General features: G+C 43.2%; 8 protein-coding genes across 8 annotated transcripts; 5 read left to right on the top strand and 3 right to left on the bottom strand.

The window, feature by feature from the left end:
• Positions 1 to 269: 269 nt before the first annotated feature.
• EAF01_008103 (uncharacterized protein) lies at positions 270 to 969 on the bottom strand (the record flags this gene model as incomplete). Its single annotated transcript, XM_038916359.1, has 2 exons — positions 270 to 845; positions 916 to 969. 2 exons carry the CDS (start codon positions 967 to 969, stop codon positions 270 to 272), a joined length of 630 nt encoding a protein of 209 aa, XP_038767721.1.
• Positions 970 to 2,286: 1,317 nt separating this feature from the next.
• EAF01_008104 (uncharacterized protein) lies at positions 2,287 to 3,990 on the top strand (the record flags this gene model as incomplete). Its single annotated transcript, XM_038916360.1, has 2 exons — positions 2,287 to 2,582; positions 2,640 to 3,990. 2 exons carry the CDS (start codon positions 2,287 to 2,289, stop codon positions 3,988 to 3,990), a joined length of 1,647 nt encoding a protein of 548 aa, XP_038767722.1.
• Positions 3,991 to 8,699: 4,709 nt separating this feature from the next.
• Positions 8,700 to 9,757, bottom strand: EAF01_008105 (uncharacterized protein; the record flags this gene model as incomplete). Its single annotated transcript, XM_038916361.1, has 3 exons — positions 8,700 to 8,913; positions 8,973 to 9,387; positions 9,649 to 9,757. The coding sequence occupies 3 exons, from the start codon at positions 9,755 to 9,757 to the stop codon at positions 8,700 to 8,702; spliced, it is 738 nt and encodes a 245-aa protein (XP_038767723.1).
• Positions 9,758 to 12,426: 2,669 nt separating this feature from the next.
• EAF01_008106 (uncharacterized protein) lies at positions 12,427 to 12,756 on the bottom strand (the record flags this gene model as incomplete). The annotated part of the gene is made up of 2 exons (XM_038916362.1): positions 12,427 to 12,623; positions 12,684 to 12,756. 2 exons carry the CDS (start codon positions 12,754 to 12,756, stop codon positions 12,427 to 12,429), a joined length of 270 nt encoding a protein of 89 aa, XP_038767724.1.
• Positions 12,757 to 12,974: 218 nt separating this feature from the next.
• On the top strand, positions 12,975 to 13,860 carry EAF01_008107 (uncharacterized protein; the record flags this gene model as incomplete). The annotated part of the gene is given in 2 exon segments (XM_038916363.1): positions 12,975 to 13,618; positions 13,629 to 13,860. The coding sequence occupies 2 exon segments, from the start codon at positions 12,975 to 12,977 to the stop codon at positions 13,858 to 13,860; spliced, it is 876 nt and encodes a 291-aa protein (XP_038767725.1).
• Positions 13,861 to 15,968: 2,108 nt separating this feature from the next.
• On the top strand, positions 15,969 to 17,688 carry EAF01_008108 (uncharacterized protein; the record flags this gene model as incomplete). The annotated part of the gene is made up of 5 exons (XM_038916364.1): positions 15,969 to 16,259; positions 16,320 to 16,448; positions 16,515 to 16,788; positions 16,839 to 17,069; positions 17,126 to 17,688. The coding sequence occupies 5 exons, from the start codon at positions 15,969 to 15,971 to the stop codon at positions 17,686 to 17,688; spliced, it is 1,488 nt and encodes a 495-aa protein (XP_038767726.1).
• A 1,170-nt stretch (positions 17,689 to 18,858) lies between these two features.
• Positions 18,859 to 22,608, top strand: EAF01_008109 (uncharacterized protein; the record flags this gene model as incomplete). The annotated part of the gene is made up of 5 exons (XM_038916365.1): positions 18,859 to 19,056; positions 19,191 to 20,610; positions 20,661 to 22,400; positions 22,458 to 22,532; positions 22,583 to 22,608. The coding sequence occupies 5 exons, from the start codon at positions 18,859 to 18,861 to the stop codon at positions 22,606 to 22,608; spliced, it is 3,459 nt and encodes a 1,152-aa protein (XP_038767727.1).
• Positions 22,609 to 24,595: 1,987 nt separating this feature from the next.
• On the top strand, positions 24,596 to 25,840 carry EAF01_008110 (uncharacterized protein; the record flags this gene model as incomplete). The annotated part of the gene is made up of 2 exons (XM_038916366.1): positions 24,596 to 24,807; positions 24,934 to 25,840. The coding sequence occupies 2 exons, from the start codon at positions 24,596 to 24,598 to the stop codon at positions 25,838 to 25,840; spliced, it is 1,119 nt and encodes a 372-aa protein (XP_038767728.1).
• Positions 25,841 to 25,870: the final 30 nt, after the last annotated feature.

A 25,870-nucleotide genomic window follows, 5' to 3' on the forward strand; every position in this document is an offset into this window, starting at 1 on the left:
AAGGTGCAGCCAAACACACAATCCCTCGCACTGGTAAGAACACAAGTCAAAACACCAAACACACCAGAGCCTCATCAACCAGCTTAATAGACTCATGATGTTCCTCCAAGTGTATCTCCTTGCTTCTTTTACTTCTTTCTCTTTTTGCTGTTGAGTAAGCTTAATTCGTCGGAGATTTGGCTTAAGAGTTCCAGCTTGGCTTTAGACAGATCCTCATCCACACTGGAATCAGAGTCATCACTCTCTTCTTCGATTTTATTGTGAGTTTCCTATTCTTTCCCGCTGTCATCTTCAATCTTGATGCTCCTCTCCTCTTGTCGCTCACGGTCATTGATGACGTTCTCATTTTCCACCTTGATAACACTCTCATTCTCATTCTCACTCTCACTCTCATCCTCATCCTCATCCTCATCCTCACTGTCATCTATCGTTTTATCGACTCTCTTATTTTCAACCACAATGATACTCTCATTCCCATTATCACTTCCACTTTTGTTTTCATTGACGTCTCCTTTCTCCATTTTATCCCTCGCCAGTATTCGTTTTCTTCTCGATTTGTCTCCTTTCTCCGCTTTCTTTCCTACCGAAGTCTCCTTGATGACAGATTTTCGCGTCTGCGATATTGGTTTCGCAATTGCTAAGGGCTCTCGATCACTGTTTGAGTCGATGGTCGTGCTATCGGTTCTGATAAAAGGCTTAACGACCGACAGTGCATGATTGGTATCGATAGCCGGCTCCCCCATGGTAACACAGAGGGTGCTCTGGTTCGAGGGCTCATCTGTGAAGAAACTTGACGCAGTGCGGATCTCCCTGAAGTTCGTTCGAGAAGAAATTCTGGATAGCAACTGTTCGTTCAGATGTCCCTCTGAGCCTTTGTTCCACTGATCTCATCACTTTTCTCGACCAAGAGCTCACTTTGACAAATTCTAAAAACTCCCGGCTCTGCTGCCCTACATCTTTCTTTGACATATTGTCGACTTGGTAATATTTCATTTCTTCCTCAAGCCCCTGAAGGCTTTTCACAAGCGTGTCCCGGCCCACATCCGAAAGCTTTGCCATCATCACTACCTTTTTACTTTCCTATACGAATAAATGATTCTGAGCATCAGGGACGTCACAGCTTTTGATGTGGTCGGTAACCTCGAGAAGAGGAACCTCAACATCTGCCAGTACAATTCTGGAGACTTTGTCATGAAGAGTAGGGCTGTAGTTTGCGATACGCCGATCAGAATCATTCCGAGGTGTATGCTCTCTGTCCAAAATTTGAACATTTGGACATTGAACGCGCTTGGGCTCCGCAGCAAGTTGATCGGCATTATCTTCGCTTATGTGCTGTTCTGAACCAGCAACAACGTGATTATCTATGCTTTGGGAAGAGTCAAGCTTTGCGTTAAACCGATTGAGGCTAATTTTGTTCGTGCTTGTATTGGGCGTGGGTGAGTGAGTTGAAGTCGTACTGCTACATTGAGACGCGGTTGTACAAGGCTCAGTAGGCAAAATGACAGTCCCAGACCTTTCGACGAAGTTTATTGCTGTGCTTTGTTATTTTGAGTGCGTTCTTCGATGGATTCGAGAGTGCGAAGACAAACATTTGCGGTTATTCTCTTGTTTGTTATTCTGCAGGTATCCACGAGTCTAATCGTTTTGGGAAGTATGGTGGTACAAACATCTTCCTACATATTAGATCAACTATCTTGTTCTTCAAGACGATATAAGCTCGAATCTGACAAGTGCCTATCTATGTACTAATCAAAAGCTAAGACATCTAATTGTAGATATCGCGAATTACGACACTCGACTTACAATCTTTCATAGATTAAGATAAACTTTGGAGTCTTTGCGAATAGTATCATCTTTGTAAACTGGACATATACACGCTGTTATTACTGTTGGGTTATTTTGTTTCTAAAAATAGGTACCTATTCTCTCAAGTGGCTGAATTTACCGTAACGCCACTCCCATTGAACGCCACATTCGCTATGACGTTTCGGGAAGGGGCACACGAGACCTCGGTCCGTTCTAAAATAATGCTTAAAACTTTCCCATAAATTTATTTTTACCAAGTTTTTGCTCACATTAACATTAACATAATAGAACTCAATCACATAGCTCAAATATCTAGATTTATAGATTTCTGAATAGATTCATATTTTCTTATTCCTTTTCTCATCCAAAATCGCAACAGTGTCTTCAATTCCTAACCACATTCTTCATTATATCAACAAACTCCCTTTGCGACTACGATTGCCACTTGCTCCAAACAAAACAACATTACAACCACCACAAATGACATCCTACTTCTCACGACTAAGTCCAATTCCGGGGTTTCCGGAGTATACTGGACCTCATAAAGTAGGAACAATTGATGTCGAAATCCCTATTGCAGAACTCGATTCCCCAGCCCAAGTACCAAACAATGCAGGAAATATTCCAACAATTCAATATCGAATTTTTTACCCATGCGAAACCGAAACAAAACATAAGGCAAAGAGTGTGAATTGGATACCGGCACCTCAAAGAGATTATATAAGTGCATATTCGAGGTTTTTGGGAGCTGGCAGTACATTGGCAGAGGTTATCTCGTAAGTTAAGGTGATTTTTAGGACAAGGGGCAAATGCTGATACTTGGGGCACGATAGATATTTCCCAAGATTACTTCATTACGTTACGATTCCAGTTCGCAAAAATGCGCCTCTTCTACAACCAAAGACGAGCAATGATCGTTGGCCGGTGATGATATTTTCGCATGGGTTAGGTGGTTCAAGAAACGCGTATTCGCACATTGTAGGATCAGTGGCGAGCCATGGGATGATAGTTATTGCACCTGAACATCGTGATGGTTCAACCCCTATATCCTACATTCGAGAACCGCCATCCGATTCTTCGACGGATAAAGAAAAACATGCAAAGAAACAAGTCAAGAAAACGATTGACTATGTTAAATTGTCGCATACACCCAGTCCTGAAGTTGAGGAAGGAAGAAATGAACAATTGAAGATTCGACTTTGGGAGATGGGGTTGATTCATGACAGTTTAGTGAAATTGGATGAAGGAAAGCAAATTACGAACCTCAATACATCTTCGACTTCGTTAACAATATTCAAAGACAAAATGAATGTCCATGAATCTGGGAAGATCACTTTTGCAGGTCATTCGTTTGGAGCAGCAACAGTTGTTCAGTTCATCAAATCGGTCTTTTATGCCCCTGAAGCATCTTCCGCTCCAAAATCTTACAAACCGGTTTACGAACCATCTCCAGATTCTTCCATATGCTCTCAAATCACACCGAACAGTCCAATCGTACTTTTAGATTGTTGGTGTTTCCCTCTCCGCTCCCAAGCAACTCGCTGGCTATGGGATCATCCTCTTCCATCATACGCTCCCTCTGGACCTGGTGGCTCTGCAATTCTTGCAGTCGAATCCCAAGCCTTTCACAAATGGACCGAACATTTCAACGCTACCAAACGACTTCTTTCTGCCGATCCATCCTCTCATCATCCATCCAGTGATGGAAAATCAGAACCACATTTTTATTATCCTACCTCGAGTGCGCATCTTAGTCAATCAGATTTCGGTGTTCTTTTCCCATGGGTTACGAAAAAAGTATTCGCAGCAGAGGAACCAGAAAGGATCATGAAATTAAATGTTAGAGCAATCATGCAACTACTTAGGGAAAGAGGGGTAGAAGTGGGAAAAACTTGTAAAGAAGATTTGGAATTAGAAAGTGGAGAAGAGGAGACAGATAATGATTTGAAGATCTTTGGAAAGGATGGAGGAGTTAGAGGGTGGAATTGGTTGAGTGTTTATGATAATGCCGGGACAGGAAAGTTGGATGAGGGAGAGGAATCGGAAGTCGCGGATAAAAAATTGGATGGAAAACAAGTCGAGGTTGGAAAGGATGAAGGAAATGGTGAGAAGAGTATTGATGTAGAACCGGCGGATGTGGTTATGACAAATGAGGTTACCGCGAGCACAGAATCAAAATTGTGAGGAGATGCCGCTTGGAGACTACCTAACTAGTGGTCTGCATCCATGACCTTCTGGTGGTTGGTTTTCGAAAAGGTGTTTCTTTGGGGGCCTCTAGGTTTCAACAGGGCCGTTCCTTTTATTTGTATTATTTTGGGCTGAGGACAATTGATTCTGGCGTTGGTGTTCGAGAGAGGAGACTAACCAGGGATCTGGAAAGATGGAGATGATAAAGGAATATGAACAGAGATCTTGGATATGAATTAGATCGAATAGAAGTGAAGGATAGGTTATATACGATATCTTATATCAGTCAAATCCTTCGGTGATAGTATATATACGGGACTATTGTTCCGCCATGTAATATTGAAAGATATATACCTGGGGATGGTCGATTGGCTGGAGAACCAACTGATCTTCTCATATTTTGGCTTGACCAGGTGGTCAATGACACAGGTATCGTCACGCATATTTAGCATGAATATCTTATCCCAATTCGAAGAATCCCCAGCTCCTCGGCACAGAAGCATCGAATCAGGTAACTTGTGAGATGGAGAAAATCCAAGAAAAACTAGCTCGTTGATAGAGCGTCCATCTGAACCTTGGAAAGGGGGAATCATAGTGAATCCCTTCCGCCCCACTTCTGCGCTTCAAAAGCGGATACGAGGAATTCATTATGCGATTGCGAGGGATTTACAAGTTGATTGTTTCTTCTAGTCTGCTTCTCTGTTGGAGAGAGAGAGAGAGAGAGAGCGAGAGATTTGGGTTTGAGGTTTGAGGAGGGGGGGGGGTTTTTTTTTTTTTTTCTGTCGATTCGTCCTAGGTGGTAGTATGTGTTTTGGGTGCTGGAATTCTTGTGTGGGCTTTGGGAGTTGGGAGTTGAAAGGAGAGGGTGTATGGATGGGATGTGGGATGTGGAATATAGGATATAGGATATTAGGAAAAGCGACTTTGGATTTTGAGTTTGAGATTTTGGGCGGTAGGTGGTAGGCGATTATAATATAATATAGAAGTTTATAGATTTTGGATGGTGGATAGAGGGATAGAAGGGGTGGAGGAAAGAAGATGGAAGTGTAAAAGATTTGAGCTTTTGCAAAGGGAGAATGATTCTGGGAAGGATGCTGGGGAGGTGGTGTTTCGGTTAGTTTTGTAGGGTTTGGGGGTTGGATGTGGATTTAGGTATGCGGGGGGGGTTGTTAGGGTGGGTTTTGGAGAGATTAGGAGGGATCACATTTGCGTCTATGAGTCTTGGCATGTCGAATTTAAGGGGTGTGAAATTTGATTTTTTTTTGGTATACAGAATGTGTCTATGGGTCTTGGCAGGGTCATTTTTTGTTGGGATTTGGGGGATTGGATTTGGATATTAGGCGGGAGGGGAGGGGGGGGGGGTTTGTTCATGAATTGAGGGAGATCACATTCGTGAAATAAGGAGCTCTCTGCGTATCGAATAAGAGGACATAGAATTTGGTCTTTCGGAGCAGAGAAAATGCATCTATGAGTCTTGGCATGGTTTTTCTTCACGCCAGTTTTGGAATGTACGTGAATGAATAGCGTGATTTCTAATAAAATTGAAGAGATGGGGGGATCACATTTTCGTCTATGAGTCTTGGCATGATGATTTTCTCACCAGCTCTGGAATACCGAATATACGTGAATAATTAGCGCGGTTACTGGCAAAATTGAGAAGGGAGGAAAAACTCACAAATGACGAAAAAACTGAAAGTCGAAAATACTCGGTCGTGTCGGCTCGATTCGTGATCACTTAGCTTCTCATTTGAGAATTTCCAGCTGGCACCAACGGGGAGGTGTGATCAAGCCAGCCGCCCTATTGACGAATTAGCAATTAGCGGGAGGGATACTTATCTTGTCCTGAAAAAAAGGGAGTGGCGCTGATGGCCCCGGAGGGGGCCATGGGGAAAAAAAAAAAGGAGATATGTGGGAAAAAATCGCTGATGGAGCCGGAAATGTCCATGGAGGAAAAAAAAGGTTATGTGGAAAAATATCGCTAAGGGAGTCCAAGGGGCTCCAAGGAAAAAAAGTAAAGGGTATATAAATTAGATTCGCTGGTGGAGAAAATCCACGGTGTGATTTTTTGTTTGTAAGGGTTTTTGGTATGAAAGAAAGGAAAAGTCCCAGAGAGATAGATCAAAAAAAAGGAAAGAAAAGAAAAAAGGGAAAAAAAAGGAAAAACTCCAGGCGCCGATAAGAACAAAGGAAATTTTTTGGTGATTGTTTCTTAATTTGATTTTTTTTTGGTGCGGGATGGCGTTTTTTTTTTTGGTATATATGTATCTTCTGTTAGCAGAAGAAAAAAAAGACAGAAAAGTGTCAGAAAAAGAAGAAGAGGTGGGTGATTAGTCCACCTCGCAGAGCCATCCCGCGAGCTCTGCCTTCATGCCCCCGAAAGCCCACATGGGTCTGAATCCTACTGGGAGGATTGATGACCCGCAAAGATTACCTGCAATGTTAGGATAATCAAAGGATGGAAGATAGGGATGGTGCCACGTAGCTGGATGTTGTTTTGGGGCCTTGGGCCTGGCCCAGGCGAAGTAGACCGAAGCGTATTGGTCGAAGATGGATGTGTCCATGGAGGAAGACATCGTGGTATCGGTGGTGGTGATGGTGAAAAAGTGTGAGTGAAAAAATTGAATGGTTGATTGTGAGCTTGAAAGTTTGATTGTAAAAAGAGTTGATCGTTTTCGTACGAAGAAGAAAAGAGGATTGAGTGAAGGGGAAGAGCTCTTTATATAGAGAAATTTGGCCTTGAAGGCCTTTTAGTCTCGGAGTCTTACGGGGGCACAATCATAGCAAACAGTCATGATGTCGCTAACTTAGGGGGAAAATTCTAATCGTTAGAGCCCTGCACTAGATCTACAAGCTAGATGTAGATCATAAGAAAAGTTTAATTTGTCGATCTGGCTTGGGTAATTAGCTTATCTGAGAACATGAGTTGACTTGAGATACTGAATATTATGATTTGCTGTACTGCTCTGTAATATTTGATACACAAAAAGTATTGAACTTAATCTAGACATCCAATCCCTATGAGATGCTATCCTGTTCTGAAATATTTGATCTACGTAAAAGTCTCAAGTAAATCTAAACATCGAAGCCCTATAGATTGCTAAACTACTTTGGGACATTTGATCTACGTAAAAGACTTAATTTAATTTGTAAGTCGAATGATTATGAAATTCTGTACTGTTCTGGAACATTTGACCTACATGAAAAACTGACTGGATTCCAGACAATGAATCCCTATGAAATACTGTACTGATGTGAAATATTCAAACCACCTCAGATACTGTAGTCAATACAGGCATCCATTCAATCTGAAATATTCTCTCAACATGAGATGTTGAATTTATCTGGTATATTCATTTCCTTTGCAACAATCATAATTCAAAATTCGAAGGGGTTAGTTTGCACCCACATTATTATGATTCAATCTTGCCCATGTACTAAGAGTCTATGACGCTAGCATTTACTCACGCTAGCAATCAATCACGCTAGCAGCCCATCACGCTAAATCAATGACAGCTGGAGCCGGCAATCCCGTCCTAAACCTTAAAGTATTTTATCCAGCCCTACCACTCGGCCCAAGACTCAATGATCTTCATTATCACCCGTAAATCTAACCTCAACAGGAATTCATGAAGATTATCCTGTCGTTCAAGAATGACTCACAGAAGATACCAAAACTCAGTACGTCAAATTTCGGAAAGCCCTACGGATTCACCCGAAGAATGGCGCAACCAGTGATGATTGTGCGCTTCGAGATGCCTGTTAGTGAGTATATACTTGTCATTACAGGAAGATAGTGGGTTGGGGATCTGCTAGGTATGGAGATCTGGTATATATAGAGATTTTCTAGAATATGAAGATCCGCCAGAAATTCCCTTCAAACGAAAATAAGCGTGCTTATCTTGACACAATTCAATACTTGACGTAAGAAATTGTCATGAAGATTATTGAATTTATGGTAGATGGGAGTTTAGCTTGTGCTTAGAAATGATCATCGCAGCTTCTATCTTGATTATTGGAACTTGAGTTTAAGTGCAAACAGATTTATACTTTGGTAAGAAAGGACCATAATGCAAATGTCATTGTGCACATGTAATGCATCCGTATGAGCATAGATGACGTAATAAAAAGATGAATATCATGAGAATGATTTGGATCTGGCAGCATAGAAGGAGAGAGCCTGAGGATATCATGAGAGTTTCTCTCTTTAGATCGAGGGTGGATGTAATTAAGGCGCTCGGAATATGGTGTTGGTATCGTACAGTTTGGAGTCATTCTTGCTGGGAGTTTGACATATTGATGTCCCTTTCTTAACCGAAAAAATAAATCACATAAACTAAAGTATAATATCGATGGCTCTCGCAGTCATTTAATTGAAGTTCCTCAGATACATATATAAAATGTCTTAGAGATATGGAGAGTGAAACTGCTAGTTGGGAATATATGTAGGACTGAAAGACTGAGAAGTAGCTTCCACCACTGATATCGTGTCATATAAGGACAAAGATGCACATGCCCTCAGCTGCAGAGTCATAAATAGAACTTTACTAGTATCATTGAAGGAGAAGATGAAAACTGTAGTCTGAGGCTCAGTACACTTTCACCTGTACGATGAGCAAACATGTTTTTACAAGGTTCTTAGAACCATCATATACTTAAATACTGATAGAATAAGTGATATGGAAAAAGATAGAACAGTATTGTGAGATTTACAAATCCTTATCCAAAGCCTGTGCCTGACTCATAGCCCAATAAGTCCCTCGCAACTCCATTAACTCTAGGTGTGTGCCTCTCTCAACAATTCTTCCTTTCACATGTACCAATATACAATCCGCGTTCCTGATGGTCGCAAGTCTATGTGCCACTGTGATCGTGGTAATCTGACCCAACATCCGATTCAAAGCATCGAGTACTTCCTTCTCGCTCAAAGAATCAAGCGCACTGGTCGCCTCATCTAACAACAAAATTCTAGGTTGGCGTACGAGTGCTCAAGCAAGTGCAATTCGTTGCCTCTGCCCCCCGCTGAAACCGAAACTTTTCTCTCCACGTTATGTATTGTAACCTTCTGGAGAGAAATGATAAAATCGTGTACATTTGCATCTTTTGCAGCGTTTTCGAGGCGTTCATCAATGGAAGACAGATCATGAACACCAAGAAAAATATTTTCTCGAAGAGTGCCCTCGAATAAAGTGGTGTCTTGAGAGACGAGACCCGTTTGACTGCGATGGTTTCCGGTATCAATCTCGTTCAAGGAAGATAAATTGATGAGAATGGATCCATTGTTGATTGTGTAAAGCTTCTCGAGCAAGGCAATAATGGTGGGCTTTCCAGAGCCTGGTGGGCCAACAATCGCTAGATTTTGGTCTGGTCTAATTGATAGATCGATTTCTTTCAGAACTGGATATTGTGGAAAGTTTGAATAGCTAAATGTGACGCCTTGAAATTCGATAGGGACTGGAGTCTTTCTTACTTTCTCGTCATCTCAATTCTTTTGCTGAGATGTGGTCCCGTCAGATATGGGAGCTACTCTTGATCTTAACCCGAGAATTCTGTTGATGAAATGGCCCGCTTCGGACACACCTAGACTTTTATAAGTTATTGATTTTTGAATGCGTCGAAACACTTACTACACGGGCTTGCAAAAGAGCTCAGCTGCACCTTCACCCTCTCCACCGGACAATATCGCCAAGACAACAATCCATAATTCAACATGTTCCAGCTTGACATCGGCCAGTAGGTTACCTCCATGCCAGAAAATTAAGGCCATAGCTGTACATAGAAAAAGTGTTAATCACAGTATTGTATATAATCAAGATATAAATTTAGCAAGAAAAGCTCCACTCTCAGAAAAGGCAAATAACGGCATTGTTATTCTTGGAAAGGACCAGAAGAGATTTTCGCATTCTCTTGTCGAGTTGAAGGTATACCTCGTCCTCCATGGTCAACGCTGCCACTGTTCATACTGCTCAGTAGGGGTCCAGAACGAGTTCTACTCTTCGCGGAGGCTGAACAAACTCTAAGGTAGCCGGCCTAAAGAATAACTGGCACACTACAAAACAACCCCACCAGTGCTAGTCGCTATCAGACTACTAGCGCCAAAATGCTGCACGATGTTAAATTTACAAAGGCAACTAAAAGAGACCCAGAACTGTAAACAAGATCTGAATGTGGTTCGTATGCAATGAGAGAGATGCTACAAGAGTTCCTGTCGAATTTTGGTCCTTGTCAAAGAAAGAAGGATCTTGCCGTATTCATGGATTTGAAATACTTAATTTGGTAATAGAACTTTGTGGTAATTCCCATTATCGACGAAATGGTACCCATTAAGAAGAACGTGATAGAGACTCTGATAGCAACTACAAAACACATGAGAGACAAAAGTTTTCCGTCCTCTGAATGTTAGAGTCAAATTTTCCAAGCCTTGAAACACTGTGTCCAAACAGAATTGCTTGGGCTAGGTATACGCCACCTGTAATCACACATTTAGATACCACCGCTACCAAGCGTCGTATGAGTGCTCTATGATCCAGTAAGCTTGGCCATAAAGATCAAAATAATGAAGACCTTGGCGGAGATATGCCGTCAAAAGCTCTCATGGGTTGCGCCATCGTGTCAAGTTGCAATCCTGTGGCATCGACTTTGTTTTCTTCTTAAATTTCAGATTTTTCAAGCCGCTGATCGGTGTATTGAATTGTCTCGTCGAGCCGTTGTGCCTCATCAAGCTGAGCATATTTACCGTTCCTTGCCAGTCAAGATTGATGTGAGCCACTTTCAAGCACAGTTCCATTTTTTAACAAGATATTCTGGTCCGCTTTTTGAACAAGGGATAGTTTGTGTGTTATGATGATACTCGTCATACTTATTGAGACCTTTTTAATCGCTGTCTCTACGATCCGCACCAGTTCAATCTTGCCCTACAATGATTTCGCATTCAGCTCATTAATAGCGAATCCATCAATTGAGACGGTGCCTTGTGCAAGCTCATACCATTTCTCAATCAAACCAACAATAGTACTTTCTCCAAAGCCACTGGTGCCAAAAAGAGCTGTCATCTTACCGGCCTCAAAGCGGATATTTAAGCGATCAACTTGAACATTAACAGAAGACCTGGAGAGACCAAAGTAAGAGATATCATGCAATCTAATCTCGCTCTCAATACTTTCGAGTTTTACATCGCCACTGCTGAGGGAATTGATAGTTGGCGTACTGTTAAATACTTTATTCAGATTTATCGAGGCTACTCTCGCCGCTTGAAATCTTCCCCCGGTCTAACAAAATCGTTCCATACAAGAATGCAAGAGCATACGAAGAGAGCAGAGCAAATCAGCTTATGGGATACTGCACTGCAAGCATGGGACTCTTCTACATTTTTTCAGCGTGGCAGCTTCGAGGATTGCGGTATAGTCATCAACCAAGCTTCGATTCCGCGACACAGGCCATGACCATACGTATACTGTTAAACACTTCTTCCGCCAAATCCGCCGCGCTTTCCTCAACTTGCTGAATTTTCTGCTCGAAGCGTATATCCAGAGCAGCGGTACCAGAGTTACTGATGAACAAAAACACAATTGTAGAGAAAAGAACCAAAGTAAGCTGCCAGCTGTGTACAAAGGCAATGGTCAGAGAAACAATGACAGTTGAACCTACTTGCATAACAAATCCAAGCTTTTCAGCCAATGTATCCTCCATACTATTGATGCTCATGGCAAAACTCTCGGCGACTTTTCCTTAGCTCACTAGTCCCGTATCTTGATGGATACCTGACTTCAGATACGATGCTCTGAGTCTCCTGAAACGATTCATTGCAGATATTGATAGTAAGATACCATTAGCGCAGGTAATAATCCATTGTCCAAAAAGAAAGATACAATAATAAGCGCAGAACTTCATAATCAACGGTTTCTTTCAAAGCAGAAGCATCTTGGAAATTATTAAATTTGTTGGCTAAACCTACAAAAATCAAGGGCATTAGTGGCCGTGCTGTCCCAACACCAATTGCTGCTGCAATTCCCACAAGCTGGAGAATATCCACTGGCCATCTTGATGCGTCAAGAAAAGCCGGCCAAGAACGGCCTATCACTTGAGCTCTGGGTAGGGCGGTGCCATGGCTAATAGTTGCCATTGAGCCTTTGAACAAAATGAGTATAGTGAAGAAAAAAGAAGATAAGAATGTGCTACGGAGATTTTCTGACAGAAAAGCAAAATGTTTCCTTTCGCCCCGAAACTATTGAACATCCATGGATACTCTTAACAGTTTGCTGGATATATTAGAAAGACCATATATGGTGTGATGTGTACCGCAAAGTTCTAGATTACAAATCAAGATCATAATGATTTTGCCGAAGCATTCAACCAACTCAAATCTAACCATAAACAACCAATCAATCGCAAATTTCGCCCTGCCTCCACTCATCTCACTCTATGGATCGTCGAAATCTATTTATCTGCATCGGACAAATGGTTATTATAGGCAAGAATCATACTCAAAACCGTGTCGCTCGCAACAGCCGCCCTAAGGTTTACATCTGCCGATTCCGGCACAGACAAATCGTCGTTGTAAGCCAAAATCATACTCGAAACTTGCTCGCTTGGAACGGGAATTCTACTTTTAAGTTGAGCAGGTGCAGCCTCGTCTTTAATGTGTTAGCAACGCGTTGACGACTTCAATCCAGTAATAGCCGGCAGACATGTACCTTTAGTCAAGATAGGAGCACCTAAAACGGTCGGGGCAGTGGCAAACAGGCCGATTACGAACGCGACTTGCATCATGAAAGACTTGGATATGTTTGGGCTTCAAAGTTGGGATACCTCACCCCCTCAGTCCCATCCCATCATTTGTCCGCAGCGGAAATGAAAAACTTCCTTCATTCGCGCAATTAGATTCGCGTCTCTATGATCTCTCTTCGCGATCAGATAGACCAATTTCATTTACTTTTTGACTTTCGAATGCGGAGAAGAGGAAAAATTTGAGGGATACGCTTGGTATGCTTATTTCTGGGACAGTGGATGTAAATGACGATGGATCGCAAAAGAGCGAGAAAGTTGATTTGGGGGCTCCTTATGCGGTTGTGGGGGATAAGTATGCGGAATTCATTAGGTCTGGTGCGATTAAACAAGGTTTTGGTCGAATCACTCAGCTAAGACAATGTGTAAGTCACTCCCGTCGTTTCTCCATAAAACAATATCTAACACATGACACAAATTCAATGCTCGCAACCATTGAAATGCAATGCAAGCCAATAAAAATAGAAGAAATCGCAGCCGTCGTATACGCTACTGGATTTTCCACCTCTCCCGCGCTGAATTTCCTCCCAGAAGGGATTAAAGAAAGTTTAGGCTACAATGCTTCATATGCTTGTCTTCCTTTACTCCTAAGTGAAGATTGTATGAGCAGTTCTCGAGACTCACCTAGCAACTTAGCACTCATGGGATGTTTCGCCGGATCGTATTGGGGAGTTTTAGACAGTCGAGCGCGTGTGATTACGAGGAAATGGGGGGAGCAAAGTATTGAGCTTTCATCTCCTGATTTTTCTCATGATGAAACGGAAGAAGAGGATTCCTCGAAATTCTGCGCTTTTATGGAAGAGCTGAGGATCACGATGGATAGATCCCTCATCCATCCCCCGAAGTATCTTCAGTGATTACCCCGAATTACCCGAATTAACGGAAGAAAACTCTCGGAAACTAGGGCTTCAGAAAATAAACCTATCATGGGACGAAAGAGAAGGAATGGTGAGTCCAGCTCACTACATCGACTCACAGTGCAACATAACCGAATCCGAAAAAGCCATGCACAAACTACAAAAAACACTCCAAGATTCCCGGGACGGGAAAGCTGTCTTCGCTAAATCTACTTTCCATGGTCTGTAAGGAAACTGGAAAGATTCCAATACAAAAACCGAACTTGATGAATTCTCACACAAAAGCTCGAGCTCGAGCTCATTCCATCCCCGATACCCAACAGATACAACTTCCGATCTCGTGTATCTCTTTATCACACAGTGCGAAAAGTCTATCCTTTCCATCCCCCGATCAATCTACTGCCTCCGCGAAAGCGCAAATCGAATCGAGATTTGGAGTGTTGATCTAAAAAGTGGATTAGCAGCTGACAAAATATGTTATATTCTTGATTTCAACCACGGCATCTCCGAGGAACAGACAGATGCGAATCGAATTACTGTTGTAGCTAAAGGAACTCCTGATGCAAATTTGAGATGTAAAGTTATGTACTCATCCTGTTTTGCGGGGGTGGGGATTACAGAATTCAAGATTAAGTATTTTGACGAGAAAAATATCAGGATTAATGATTCTGGCGCTCATTTTGTGCGATGGATGCTCTAGAATAAAGAGGGTGGAAATGTTAATGTATATTATCAAGAATTGTAGTTATGTATTATATCATATATACCATCATAAATCTCCTATACGATCCTATACGAAACAAGAAGCAGTTCGAAGTCATAGGCCAATTTCGGAACGCAACCATGAAATGTGCTTCGCTATCTCAACAGTCTCAGCCATTCGAGCCGTCAATTCGACCAGAACGCGTAACGATATTCATTGGGTAATTCATGGCTTCTGTGTAACTACATGACAAAATTCAAGTCCACGAATCTGAATAATAAAAACCATCTTCCAAACTTTGTGCTTCTACATTTAAACAGGCGCTAACACCAAGGAGATGCGGAGAAAGGTATAGCTATGGCATTGCGAGTATTGGGAATGAATACATGGATGAAGAGACAATAGAACTGCAGGATACAAAGAGCGCAAGAATAGTAATGGAAAAAGCACCCATTATTATCACAGACTCAGTTTGGTTGTGAGAACCCTGTACACTGTACAGCCAACCCTGTGTGGTGTTGAAGGTACAAAAAAGTCAAACTTGACTTGAATGAGATTGGCAGGCGGACACTAGATTCACTCTCGCGATATCTCTATCAAGAAATAGCATGTTTGGAGTGATGAAAGCAAACAGCAATTGGATACCAGATAGACGTGCTACCTCGGAATCTGGTTCGTTGTCAAATGAAGAGAAGTAAGGGAGCTCTGTCGGGTTTGATGGATTGTATATGGTTGGATTCAATCAGAATCTCATGTTCTAAATATTCAGTTAAAGATCTCTACGGAGTGACATGTACTCGAGTATGGTGCTAGTCATTTCGTAATGATGTGTTTGAGATCTGAGATGTATGAAGGGCGTGTTGAGCTGCAGGCAGGTACGATAGTATGGTGACCAAAGACAAATAAATGCACACTATATTATACTGCCCCTTTTGAAGCGATAAAGGAGTATTAACTGGAATCTATCTATAAAAAAAGGGGGGGGGGAAATCGCAAGTAACATAAATTCGAAGATCCAAGAGTTTGCTGCAATGACAATAGTGGGTGAATATTCTGGAAGTGCCAAGTAGGAAAAGATTGACAATATCTCATAATTTTATCCGAGAACTTCGGTAACCCACCTTCCCCCAAAGTAAGGTTGTAATTTATATCTTCTACAACCTACTTTGCCCTTGTTCTTGTCCTCTAGTTGTCCCTCGAAATATTCATTCTCAGAACGAACACCTCTACAAACAATTTGTAGTCCCATGTAAGTAATCACAATAAATCCGCATGGAATCTAAAAATCTCATCCCGCGGACCCGAACTCCCATCCATACCTTGTAGCTCCGAATCCGTAGAATCCCCGCACAAAGTGTACATGGGGACCTGCGTTATCTAGTCAATCTGCAGCGGATGCACAAATGCTTTGTAAGAACGACCTGGGTACTTAGAAATGTATATATCCGGCTTATTTATCTATGAGTCAATTTTTTATTGGATTAGATGTTGATTTACAATTATCCGGTATTGTCGAAAAAATTCCACGTTTTTGAGTTTTTGAAATTGTGAGCGAGTTGGTATAGTTGTTGTTTGACGTATTGTTTCCGTGTGTGTGTGGAATTTACGAGGAACGGCGTGAGATTTGATCAACGATGGGCTCCCCCGATTTTGCAGCAGCTTCTTCGCCTCACCATTCTTCTGATTATGACGATGGAAAAACAGCATATGCTACCCCCATCGAATGTCAAAATCAAGATCTTGACATCGATGAAGCTTCCAGAAAGAATTTGGAAAGGAGATTGGTGAGGAAGGTAGATTGGAGATTGTGTACGATCGCTGGAATATTATGTAGTTTGAATTTGATGGATTCGGGAATCATTAGTTCGGCCAGTGTCGCAGATGATTTCTTTATGGATTTGGGTTTGGGGGTTGGAAACAGATATGTAAGTTCTTGTATCCCGTCAATTGATCTTGTTCTTGCATGTTGATCTTATACACTGTAGTCTGTGTCAATCTTAGTTTACACAGTGTCAAGTGTAGCATTTCAGCTGCCAGCTACACTGTGTGTGAGGATGTGTGGACCAAGATTCGTCTTCTCGTTGATTACGATTGGGTTTGGCATTATAACCTTGGTATGAAAGACTCTGAGTCAATCCCAGACTTGATTTGAAGGAGGAAATTCTAATGGCATGGCGAAGTGCACAGCTTTCATCAATACCTGGCAACAGATGGTAGCCCTTCGTCTACTCCTGGGAATTGCCCAATCTGCGATCTTTCCAGGATTGAGCTATCTTATTTCAACTTGGTACACCAGAAAAGAACAACAACTTCGTTTCGCTTTTTTGCAGACGGGCGAGGTTATCGTTGTGGGTCTGGGAATTTTCCTCAACTATGGCGTAAATCATCTGAATGATAAAGGGGGCTTGGCCGGCTGGAGGTGGATGTTCCTAGTGCAAGGTTTGCTTGCTATAGGTAAGTTGCTCAGGTTCATGGCCCGGTGTCGAGAGCTAATTTGTTGATAGTTGTGGGATGTGTAACCTATTTCTGGATGGTAGATTTTCCAGAAAATGCTCATAAAAGTTTTCGTTTCTTGACGGCCGGTGAGCAAAATCTGGCACTGACGAAAATTTCTGATGATAGAGGAGACGTGAAGGCCGAGGAGTTTTCATTGGGAAAATGTATTATCCATTTCCTAGATCCAAAGATCTATGGTTTCTGTGCTTTGCTCTTTTGCTTAAACCTGGTATCGACCAGTAAGTACTAATCACCAGGCACACCATTGGAACTAATACGCTAACTCCAACCAAAGGCATGTCTTACTTTCTACCCATCATTCTGAAAACTGGAATGGGATTTTCTGAGGACAGTTCCATCATGTTATCAGCACCACCATATTTCTATGCTGTGATTCCCGTCATTATCTCCTCAATAGTTGGTGATCGCTATCAACTTCGAGGCTTGGTCATAATTTTCAATTCCATCTGTACCATTGTGGGTTTCTGCATGTTGGGATTCGCTAGTCAAGACACAGCTCGATATATTGGAACATATTTAGCGACAGGAGGTTATGTGTCGAACTGGGCAGCAATGAATGCATACCAATCATCAAATATTGTCGGACAGTGGAAAAGAGCAACCTTTGCGGCTGCCGGAACTGCCTGCAATGGGCTCGGAGGAATTGCAGGTGCATTCATTATCAGATATAATGAGGCGCCTCGATATTTGACAGCTATTTGGGTCAGCATTGGCTCTCAAATTTTCATTATTGCCATTGTTGGCATTTTCTCAATGTATTTTTGGTATGCCAACGGCCGACAGAGAAAGGGGATGGTCTTACTAGAGAGGACCATGAACTTTAGGTATACTTATTAGAATCTGAGAATGTAACGTCGGGTGGCTTGAATGAAGACTTCACCAGCTCAACGCCTCCCGTATTTTGAAAAAATTCATGCAGTATCTAGCTATATATACGTTGAACATGTAGCTTCTCAAAGGATCTCGCACGAGAAATGGTTTTCGCATCGACGAGTACTATTTCTTTGACCAAAAGAGAATGGATATTCACAGCGGAGAATCGTCTAACGAGGGCCAACTTCACAACGCCTATATCAGCTCAACTCTGCAAACAATAGTTCATCGGATGTTGTCTTCTCGAACGAACGAAGTTATGAAAGCCACACTCATTTTATTGACTTCGAGACTTCCAAGTTGTTAGCAGGTGCGTTCAATGTGTGTTCATACCCCAGTAAAAGTTACTCATGATACAGTTTATGCTTGATCATCCATCGGGACATATATAACATCCCAAGAGTTAATGCATGAATCTTGACATGCCAATGCCTGACCTACAGTATCGTTCCATCCATACCATGCTGACTGACGTAGCTGGTGGATGCAACTCAACCACGTCTTTTTATCCCGATGACTGGGGAACTGGTGAATACAAAAGATGAGTAGTAGTGTTCTTCAATATGAATGAGATAAGTTTGTCCTGATTTATACTCGCGCAATAACTGGTGAATTAGATTAGATGTCTGCACTCTAAAATGTTTCAAGAGCTGGAGTTGTCATGCAGAGCGAACGAACGCTAGGATTTACATTAAACAACTTGAACTTACTCGAGTATTAGCATTAGCATCTAGATGTGACCCTAGATACGGAAAGCTCTTCAGACCAACTACGCAACATCATTTCCTATCAACTCACCTCACAATAACCAATCCGTGTCTACACTCAATTGTTGAAGCTTCCTAGGTATTGCTCCTAAGATCTTAGAATATTCATTTGCTTCGGTATCATTTAATCATTCGGCATACATAGACCATCGACTTCAACAGCCCAATAACCCAATACAACTTTGTCATTTGTTCAAAGCGGCAAGCTCATCCATATCTGGGTCAATCCGGCATCGCGAACTTGGAACGACTGAATTCCCGAAATTACATGGGGCAGTCTTTAGACCACTTCGCAGTACAATAACAATTCCGAAACCGAGCAGGAGGTTATTCCCCTCATAGCAACCTTCCAGGCGAGTTATACAAGATGGGTTTCCTGGGTGTTTATACCGCAGTATATGATTACGTTCCGGCAGGTGAGGGAGAACTTACTATCAACGAAGGTGATATCCTCTATGTGCTAGAGAAGAGCACAGAAGACGACTGGTGGAAAGCAAAGAAGAAGGCCTCTGCAGACGATGAGGATGAACCCGTGGGATTAATCCCAAGCAACTACATCCAGGAGGTATGGATATTCAATTTGGATCTGCGATTTATGACGATGGCAATAGGGGGATTAACACACCCGTTCATATGACAATATGAACATACTTAGTTTATTAGCGATAGTGCAGCAAATATTAACTTCTATCTCTATAGGCAGTACCATCTAGCAAAGCTAGAGCTCTCTACGATTACACGAGACAGACAGACGAGGAACTATCATTCACGGAAGATGCACAACTCGAGGTTTTCGACACATCAGATCCGGACTGGATCTTGGTCGGCTTCGAGGGAGAGTATGGCTTTGTACCTGCAAACTATATTGAATTGTCCGAGAACTTAGAAGAGCCCAAAGAAGCACCTGCTCCAAGTCTTCCAAGCCGACCAAGACCACCACCAGCTGCAGTAGAAGAAGAAGTACCGGAGGCGCCCGAGTCTCCTCTATCACCTCAGTCGCCCGAATCCCCAGTAGTTGCGACCCCGGCTGCTGCAATCGCAGGTATATTACATCAGACTCAGCAGAGGAAATCGTCCGCTCCAGCAGCTCGAGCCCCACCAGAATTCACCCCCGAAGCCTCCGATGAAGAACTACCCACACCTACATTGCCTGCGAGGCCAGTATCGCAAGTATCTGTACCCCAGCCTAGTCGAGAGCGGGATCGAGAGCCTTCCCGGCATTACTCTCCAAGGCTTCCTGCATCTCCCACTGGTGTCACCGCATCCCCTCCTTATAATAGAGTATCTTTCGCCACAATGGGCGTCGATACCCCAGATGAGTCTAGAGCGAGTCGTGTGCCAGGTGGATTTCACATGTATAACATCAGCGAGATGGTACACGTAATGGGCAAAAAGAAGAAAATGCCTACAACTCTAGGTATCAACATCGCTACAGGTACAATTTTGATCGCCCCGGAGCAAGCCCGAGATGGACCAGAACAAACTTGGACAGCAGAGAAAATGACGCATTATTCATTGGAAGGCAAGCATGTTTTCATGGAACTAGTACGACCCACCAAGAGTATTGATTTCCACGCCGGGGCTAAAGACACCGCGACGGAGATTGTGAGTGCCTTGGGAGAACTTGCAGGTGCTGTTCGTGCAGAAGGATTGAGAGAAGTTATTGCAGCAGGATCTGGATCTGGTCAGAAGAGAGGACAAGTTCTCTACGATTTTGTGGCACAAGGAGAGGATGAAGTGGATGTAAATGTTGGAGATGAAGTTGTTATAATTGACGATATAAAAAGTGAGGAATGGTGGATGGTACGGAGAGTCAAGAATGCGAAAGAAGGGGTTGTTCCAAGTAGTTACATCGAAGTTGTTGGTACAGTGCAACCACAAAGTTCGGCTGGAATAAACGCGGGGCGATCAACCGTTGAACAAAATAGACTCGAGGAAGCGCGACTAGCAAGGGAGGCCCTGAAGACAGCGAATAGAGACGAGGTTGAGGTAGGCCCTGGAATGCGACTACCCGAACGGGGTAGCAGTCTATATGCTCGTGACAATGGTAACCAATCTGGGCAACAGAAGAGACGAGATAATGGCCGAGAAAATAGCTCTTCGAAATCTTCGAAATCCAGTAAGTAACATTTCAATTCAGCGCAATGCATTGTTGCTAACAATCCATAGAACCTGATCCTGCCAAAGTAAGAACCTGGACGGACCGCTCGAAGTCCTTCAGTGTTGAGGCACAATTTTTAGCGCTGAAAGACGGTAAGATAAATCTTCACAAAATGAACGGCGTGAAAATTGCTGTCCCAGTTGTCAAGATGTCGGTTGAAGATCTTGAATATGTTGAAAGAATGACGGGTATATCCTTGGATGAAGACAAGCCGCTATCAGACATCAAAAAGCAGCAAAAGTCACGAGCAGCTGAAAGACAGCCGAGCAACGGTGCAAGCGTCGGCGCAAGCATTGAACGTCCAGAGTATGACTGGTTCCAATTCTTTCTCTCTTGCGACGTTGCTGTGGGTCTTTGTGAAAGATATGCACAGGCATTCAAGCGAGATTCTATGGATGAGAGTGTTTTGCCTGACATTGATGCCACTGTACTTCGGACCCTTGGAATTCGCGAGGGGGATATCATTAAAATAATAAGATTCATAGACAAGAAATACATGCGGAAAGATGGGAAGCGAAACATCAGCCTCGGTGAGGATGAGGGTGAAGCTGGCCTCTTCTCTGGACCCGGTGGTACATTAAAAAATAATACTCGAAAGGGTCGCCCCGCTCCTGCTGTACAAACTAATGATGTGGTGGATGCAAACGCCTTTTCGCAAAATGGCACCGATAAGTCATCCCCTCAAGGTGTCGCCACGCCCCTTGCAACTGCTCCAACTCCAGCAGGAAAGGACGTCAAGCGAGGAGGGTTTGATGATGATGCATGGGATGTCAAACCATCAAAGCAAGAAGTCACAAGCAGTGCGCCTGTCGAGTCCACACCGGCTCCAGCTCCCGCTCCACAGCAGCCAGCTATTACTGGCTCGATGCAAGAACTTTCGCTGTTGTCCACTCCCCTTGAGCCAGTAAAAGCACAGCCGACTGCTCAAACAACACCGCAACCTCAAGGCCCACCTCCTGTCACTCCTTCAATATTTGCTGGAATTGGAAACCAACAAACTGGACTCCCTCAACAGCAACCTGCGCCTTCTGGGCCTTTATTCCCAGCAAATTTGGCGCGCCAACGTCCTGGACCCCCTCAAATGGGAGCAAATACGACTCTGATACCACCACTTCCTCCTTCGCGACCTTTATCAGCTCCTCAAGCTGTGACTGCTTACGCCCCACCTCCACTTCAAGCTCAAGCAACTGGGTATGGAGCTTTCCAACCTCAAATTGCTCCTCCTGGACAAAGTCTGCATGACCTCAATCAACAACGCATGCAACAGCAGCAACAGCAAATGCAACAACAACAACAACAACAACAACAACAACAACAACAACAACAACAACAACAGTTTATGCAACAGCAAACTGGCATGATGCAACAACCTACCGGATTCAATCAATTCAATCCTGGAGCACCTAACAACTTCCAACAATTTCCCATGCAAACAGGCACTCCTCAGCAATTCATACCGAATCAGACAGGTACACCATTTTCGAACCCTTCAATACAGCCATTCCAACCACAACCACTTCAACCTCAAGTTACAGGCTTCCAGAGTGCATTCCCTACTGGGCAACAATTCCCTCAACCTACCGGTGTAAACTCATTCTTGCCTCCTGCCATGCAACCTCAGCAAACAGGCATGATGAATGGAACAACCAGTTTTGGTGGCCAGAATTTCTCTGCACCACCGGCTCCACCTGCGCCACAGCAACATCCATCTCCCTTAATCCCTCAAGCGACCGGGCCAGCACCACCAGGTAATTTTGTTCTTTTACCATACTATCATATGAACCTGCAACTAATGTAATTTCCAGTTCGTTTTGGACTTAATGGCACCAACAACATCGCGCCACAACCCACTGGCAGACGCGCGAACCTCTCACAAGCCAGTAAGTTCATCTCTATGTCTCCATCAATCTCAAACACTAATGCAACACAGCTCCTCAAAATCCATTTGGATTCTAAGTTGATAATAAACAAATGTACACTTTACCCCGGCTATCAATGTTTTTCTCGTTGTAAAATAGGTGGATAGGCATGCATAGCTAAGCATCGAGATGTTAATATCTTTTTCATTTTACTTTGACAGAAATTCGTTTACGTGGTCACGTATTCGTGGCTATGGATATATTAGGAAGGGCGTAGGGGAGCCTATAGGAGAGAGGTTCATAGCGATATTATATCATATTTAATTGATCAATTTATCTGGAGGGAGATAAAGTGTGATGTGTCCGGATTCTTGCTGATGATGTTTGTTTGTGATTTGAAGTTGACACATGGAGTGTTTTATGGTTGAGTTCCGAACGCGGTCTTTGTGTTTTGCTCAATCCAGTTGCAAGGACAAGAAATCACAACATGGTTAATAACTCCACAGCCAGATTCCGAGAAGTTCCTCGAGAATGTTGAAACTTGCGAAACGACAGGGAGTAGGGAGCCTTAGAGATCTGCACACGCGCACGGATGCGCTCTTATGCACGGACTGAAAGGGGAATGTGAATCAAGCTTGTTTCGACGAGACTCGTGTGAGAAATGTTTGTGAATTACAATGTGGTTGTGTTGGGCTGTGCTGTGGAGGGAAGGTTCAAGGGACTGAGGTTTGGGGCTTGGAGTTTGAGGTTTGAGGTTTAGGAGGGGAAATTGAAAGGAAAATTCGGGTAGGGATTTGCCGGGTAAAAGGGGGCTTGGAGGATGTGAATTTGTGAGTCTGTGACTTTTGGATTTTGTGAGAAGAGGGTTATACTGCAGTGGCTACTAGTATAGTCAAGCATGGAAGGGGGCTTGGTTGAGGAGCGGGATGAGTGGTCTGTGAAAAATTTGTGAAGAATTTGTGAAGGTAGAGGTGTAAGTGAGGATGATATCAAAAAGTTATGGTGTATTTTCTCGGGGTCGAAAAAGAAGGGAAAAGGGAAGAGGTGAATTATACTTAATAATTGGTTGTTTTGAGAGTATTCTGCTTTGATCTGTACCGTCTCTGTCTACTTTTTAATTGGCACATCAACCAAGGGAAGCCTCTGAAGACTTAAATGATAAATCCTAGTCAAATATTCTGCCGTGAAGTTTTGTGGCACGAGAATGGAGATTTTTCATGGTAGGATGTGATATGATATGTTCGTGTTCGTATATGCATTTTGAAAGTTAAGCTTAATCTTCCCCTCCTGGTTCGTTTCGTGTGACGTGTGACGTCTTTTGATTTGGATGGAGTCTCCAGAGCTTGGCGTGTTATGGGTTGGGTGAGTAGGTGGGTAGATACTAATGATGATGATGATGGCAAGGAGGAGGATGTTTTGAGAAGATGGAAAATCTTTGGGGGGATACGGTAATTGATGATGCGTGAGATGTTTTATGGTGGTGAGTTTGTGGTTTTGGGGGTAGTTTGGGGCGAGGATTGGGGATTGGGGAGAGGGTAGATGATAGATGATAGATGGGTGTTTAGTGTAAGGCGGAGTATTAACGCTTGTGAGGGATGTACGGGTTTGTGTTGATGATTTTGTAACTTGTAGCAAAATATCAGATATCGGATATCAGATATCGGATACGCACTGAACATTGACTCGAGAAGTCGTGTGCCAAATTGTTTGACGTGAATTTGTGCGATTCATGATAGTCTGATGTTTCTTGTTGAGGATGTGGACTTTGTGTATTAGGTGATACTTGCTTTTGGCACCGAGAGGGTGGTATGATCTATGTTAGTTTTTGTGTATATATACATTATATCGTTCACCCCAACTCTTTATCTGTTTTTTCTTTCGTCTTGCTCTAGTTTCTTGACACATTTGTGTGCTCTAATTTCTTTCGTATTTTTTATTTTTTCATTTCTCGTAATACTCTATATACAGTTGACAGGTTCAATTCCATCTACTTGATACTCTCATCTACATTCATCCATAACCGAACCTAATATTTCACCCCCCTTTTTCACAAAACTTACGGATATACTCCTAATCACTCAAAGATGCATACCCAAATCCTCTACACTTACGCGCTGGTCGCATTCGCCAGTTGCGTCCTCGCTGCTCCTGCTCCTGTCGGGACCTCGGGGTCACTCAAATTAACGTCTACATCTGTATCCAAGAATCTCGTAGCTCGAGCACCATTCGTGATTTATGGGAAATCTTTTGAGGAGGATGGTGCTCCTTCGTTTGAGAAGCAGAGAAGGGTTGATGGGTGTGTAAATCTTTTTTTCTTCTGTATCTATTTTTGTGTCTGTATTTGTGTTCAAAAGCACGGGATATAGCCAGAAGAAGATAGAATGTATAAAAAAGAGAAGAGCAAAAAACTAACAAAATATAGATTCGCACTCCCAGTCTCAAAAACAACAGTAATCTCGAGAGAAAATGATGAAGCTTCGGGACAGCCTCCTAATGGACAGTCGGAAGAATCGAGTAATGGAAGTGGGAATAAACCTCCTGCTGGACCATCGCCTTCGAGTGGAACAAGTAATAGCGGGGGAGTAGATCCTGGATCACCTTCTGGATCACCGGCTCCTTCGAGTGAACCGGGGAATAGTGGCTCGAACGGAAAGGAAAATGGAAATGGAAAAAAACCGGCTCCTAGACCTCCTACTGCGAATGCATCAAATAGTACTGAACCGGGAAATAGTGGTTCGAAAGGAAATGGGAAAGGAAATAAACCGGCTCCTGGACCTCCTACTGCGAATGCATCAAATAGTACTGGACCGGGAAATAGCGGTTCGAATGGCAAGGGGAATAAACCGCCTCCTGCACCTCTTTCTCCAAATGCATCAAATAGTACTGGACCGGGTAATAGTGGTTCGGAAGGGAATAAACCGGCTCCTGGACCTCCTGCTGCAAATGCATCAAATAGTACTGGACCAGGTAACAGCGGTTCGAATGGAAAGGGCAATGGGAAAGGAAATGGGAATGGAAATAAACCGTCTCCTGCACCTACTCCCTTGAATGGACCTAGTAACACTGGGGGAGCGCCTCCTGGATCACCTTCTGGATCGCCGCCTCCTTCGTCGACTGGACCGGGTAGTAGTGGACCGGGGAATAGCGGCTCGAGTGGGAATGGGTCATCGGGACCGTCGAATGGACAGGGGGATAATGGATCTAGTGGTTCGAATGGTTCTAGCTCTGGGGAACCTAGTGGGGAGGCGAGCGGGAGTGGTTCATCAGGACCATCGAATGGACCTTCGAATGGGGGACAAAGTGAAGGATCGGGCGGTAATCAGTCTTAGAAATCAATCTGAAAGCGTGGTGAAGAGTCA

The sequence above is a fragment of the Botrytis porri genome (genome assembly GCF_014898465.1).
Source record: "Botrytis porri strain MUCL 3234 chromosome Unknown BPOR_011, whole genome shotgun sequence".
In the NCBI taxonomy this organism is placed as follows: domain Eukaryota; kingdom Fungi; phylum Ascomycota; class Leotiomycetes; order Helotiales; family Sclerotiniaceae; genus Botrytis; species Botrytis porri.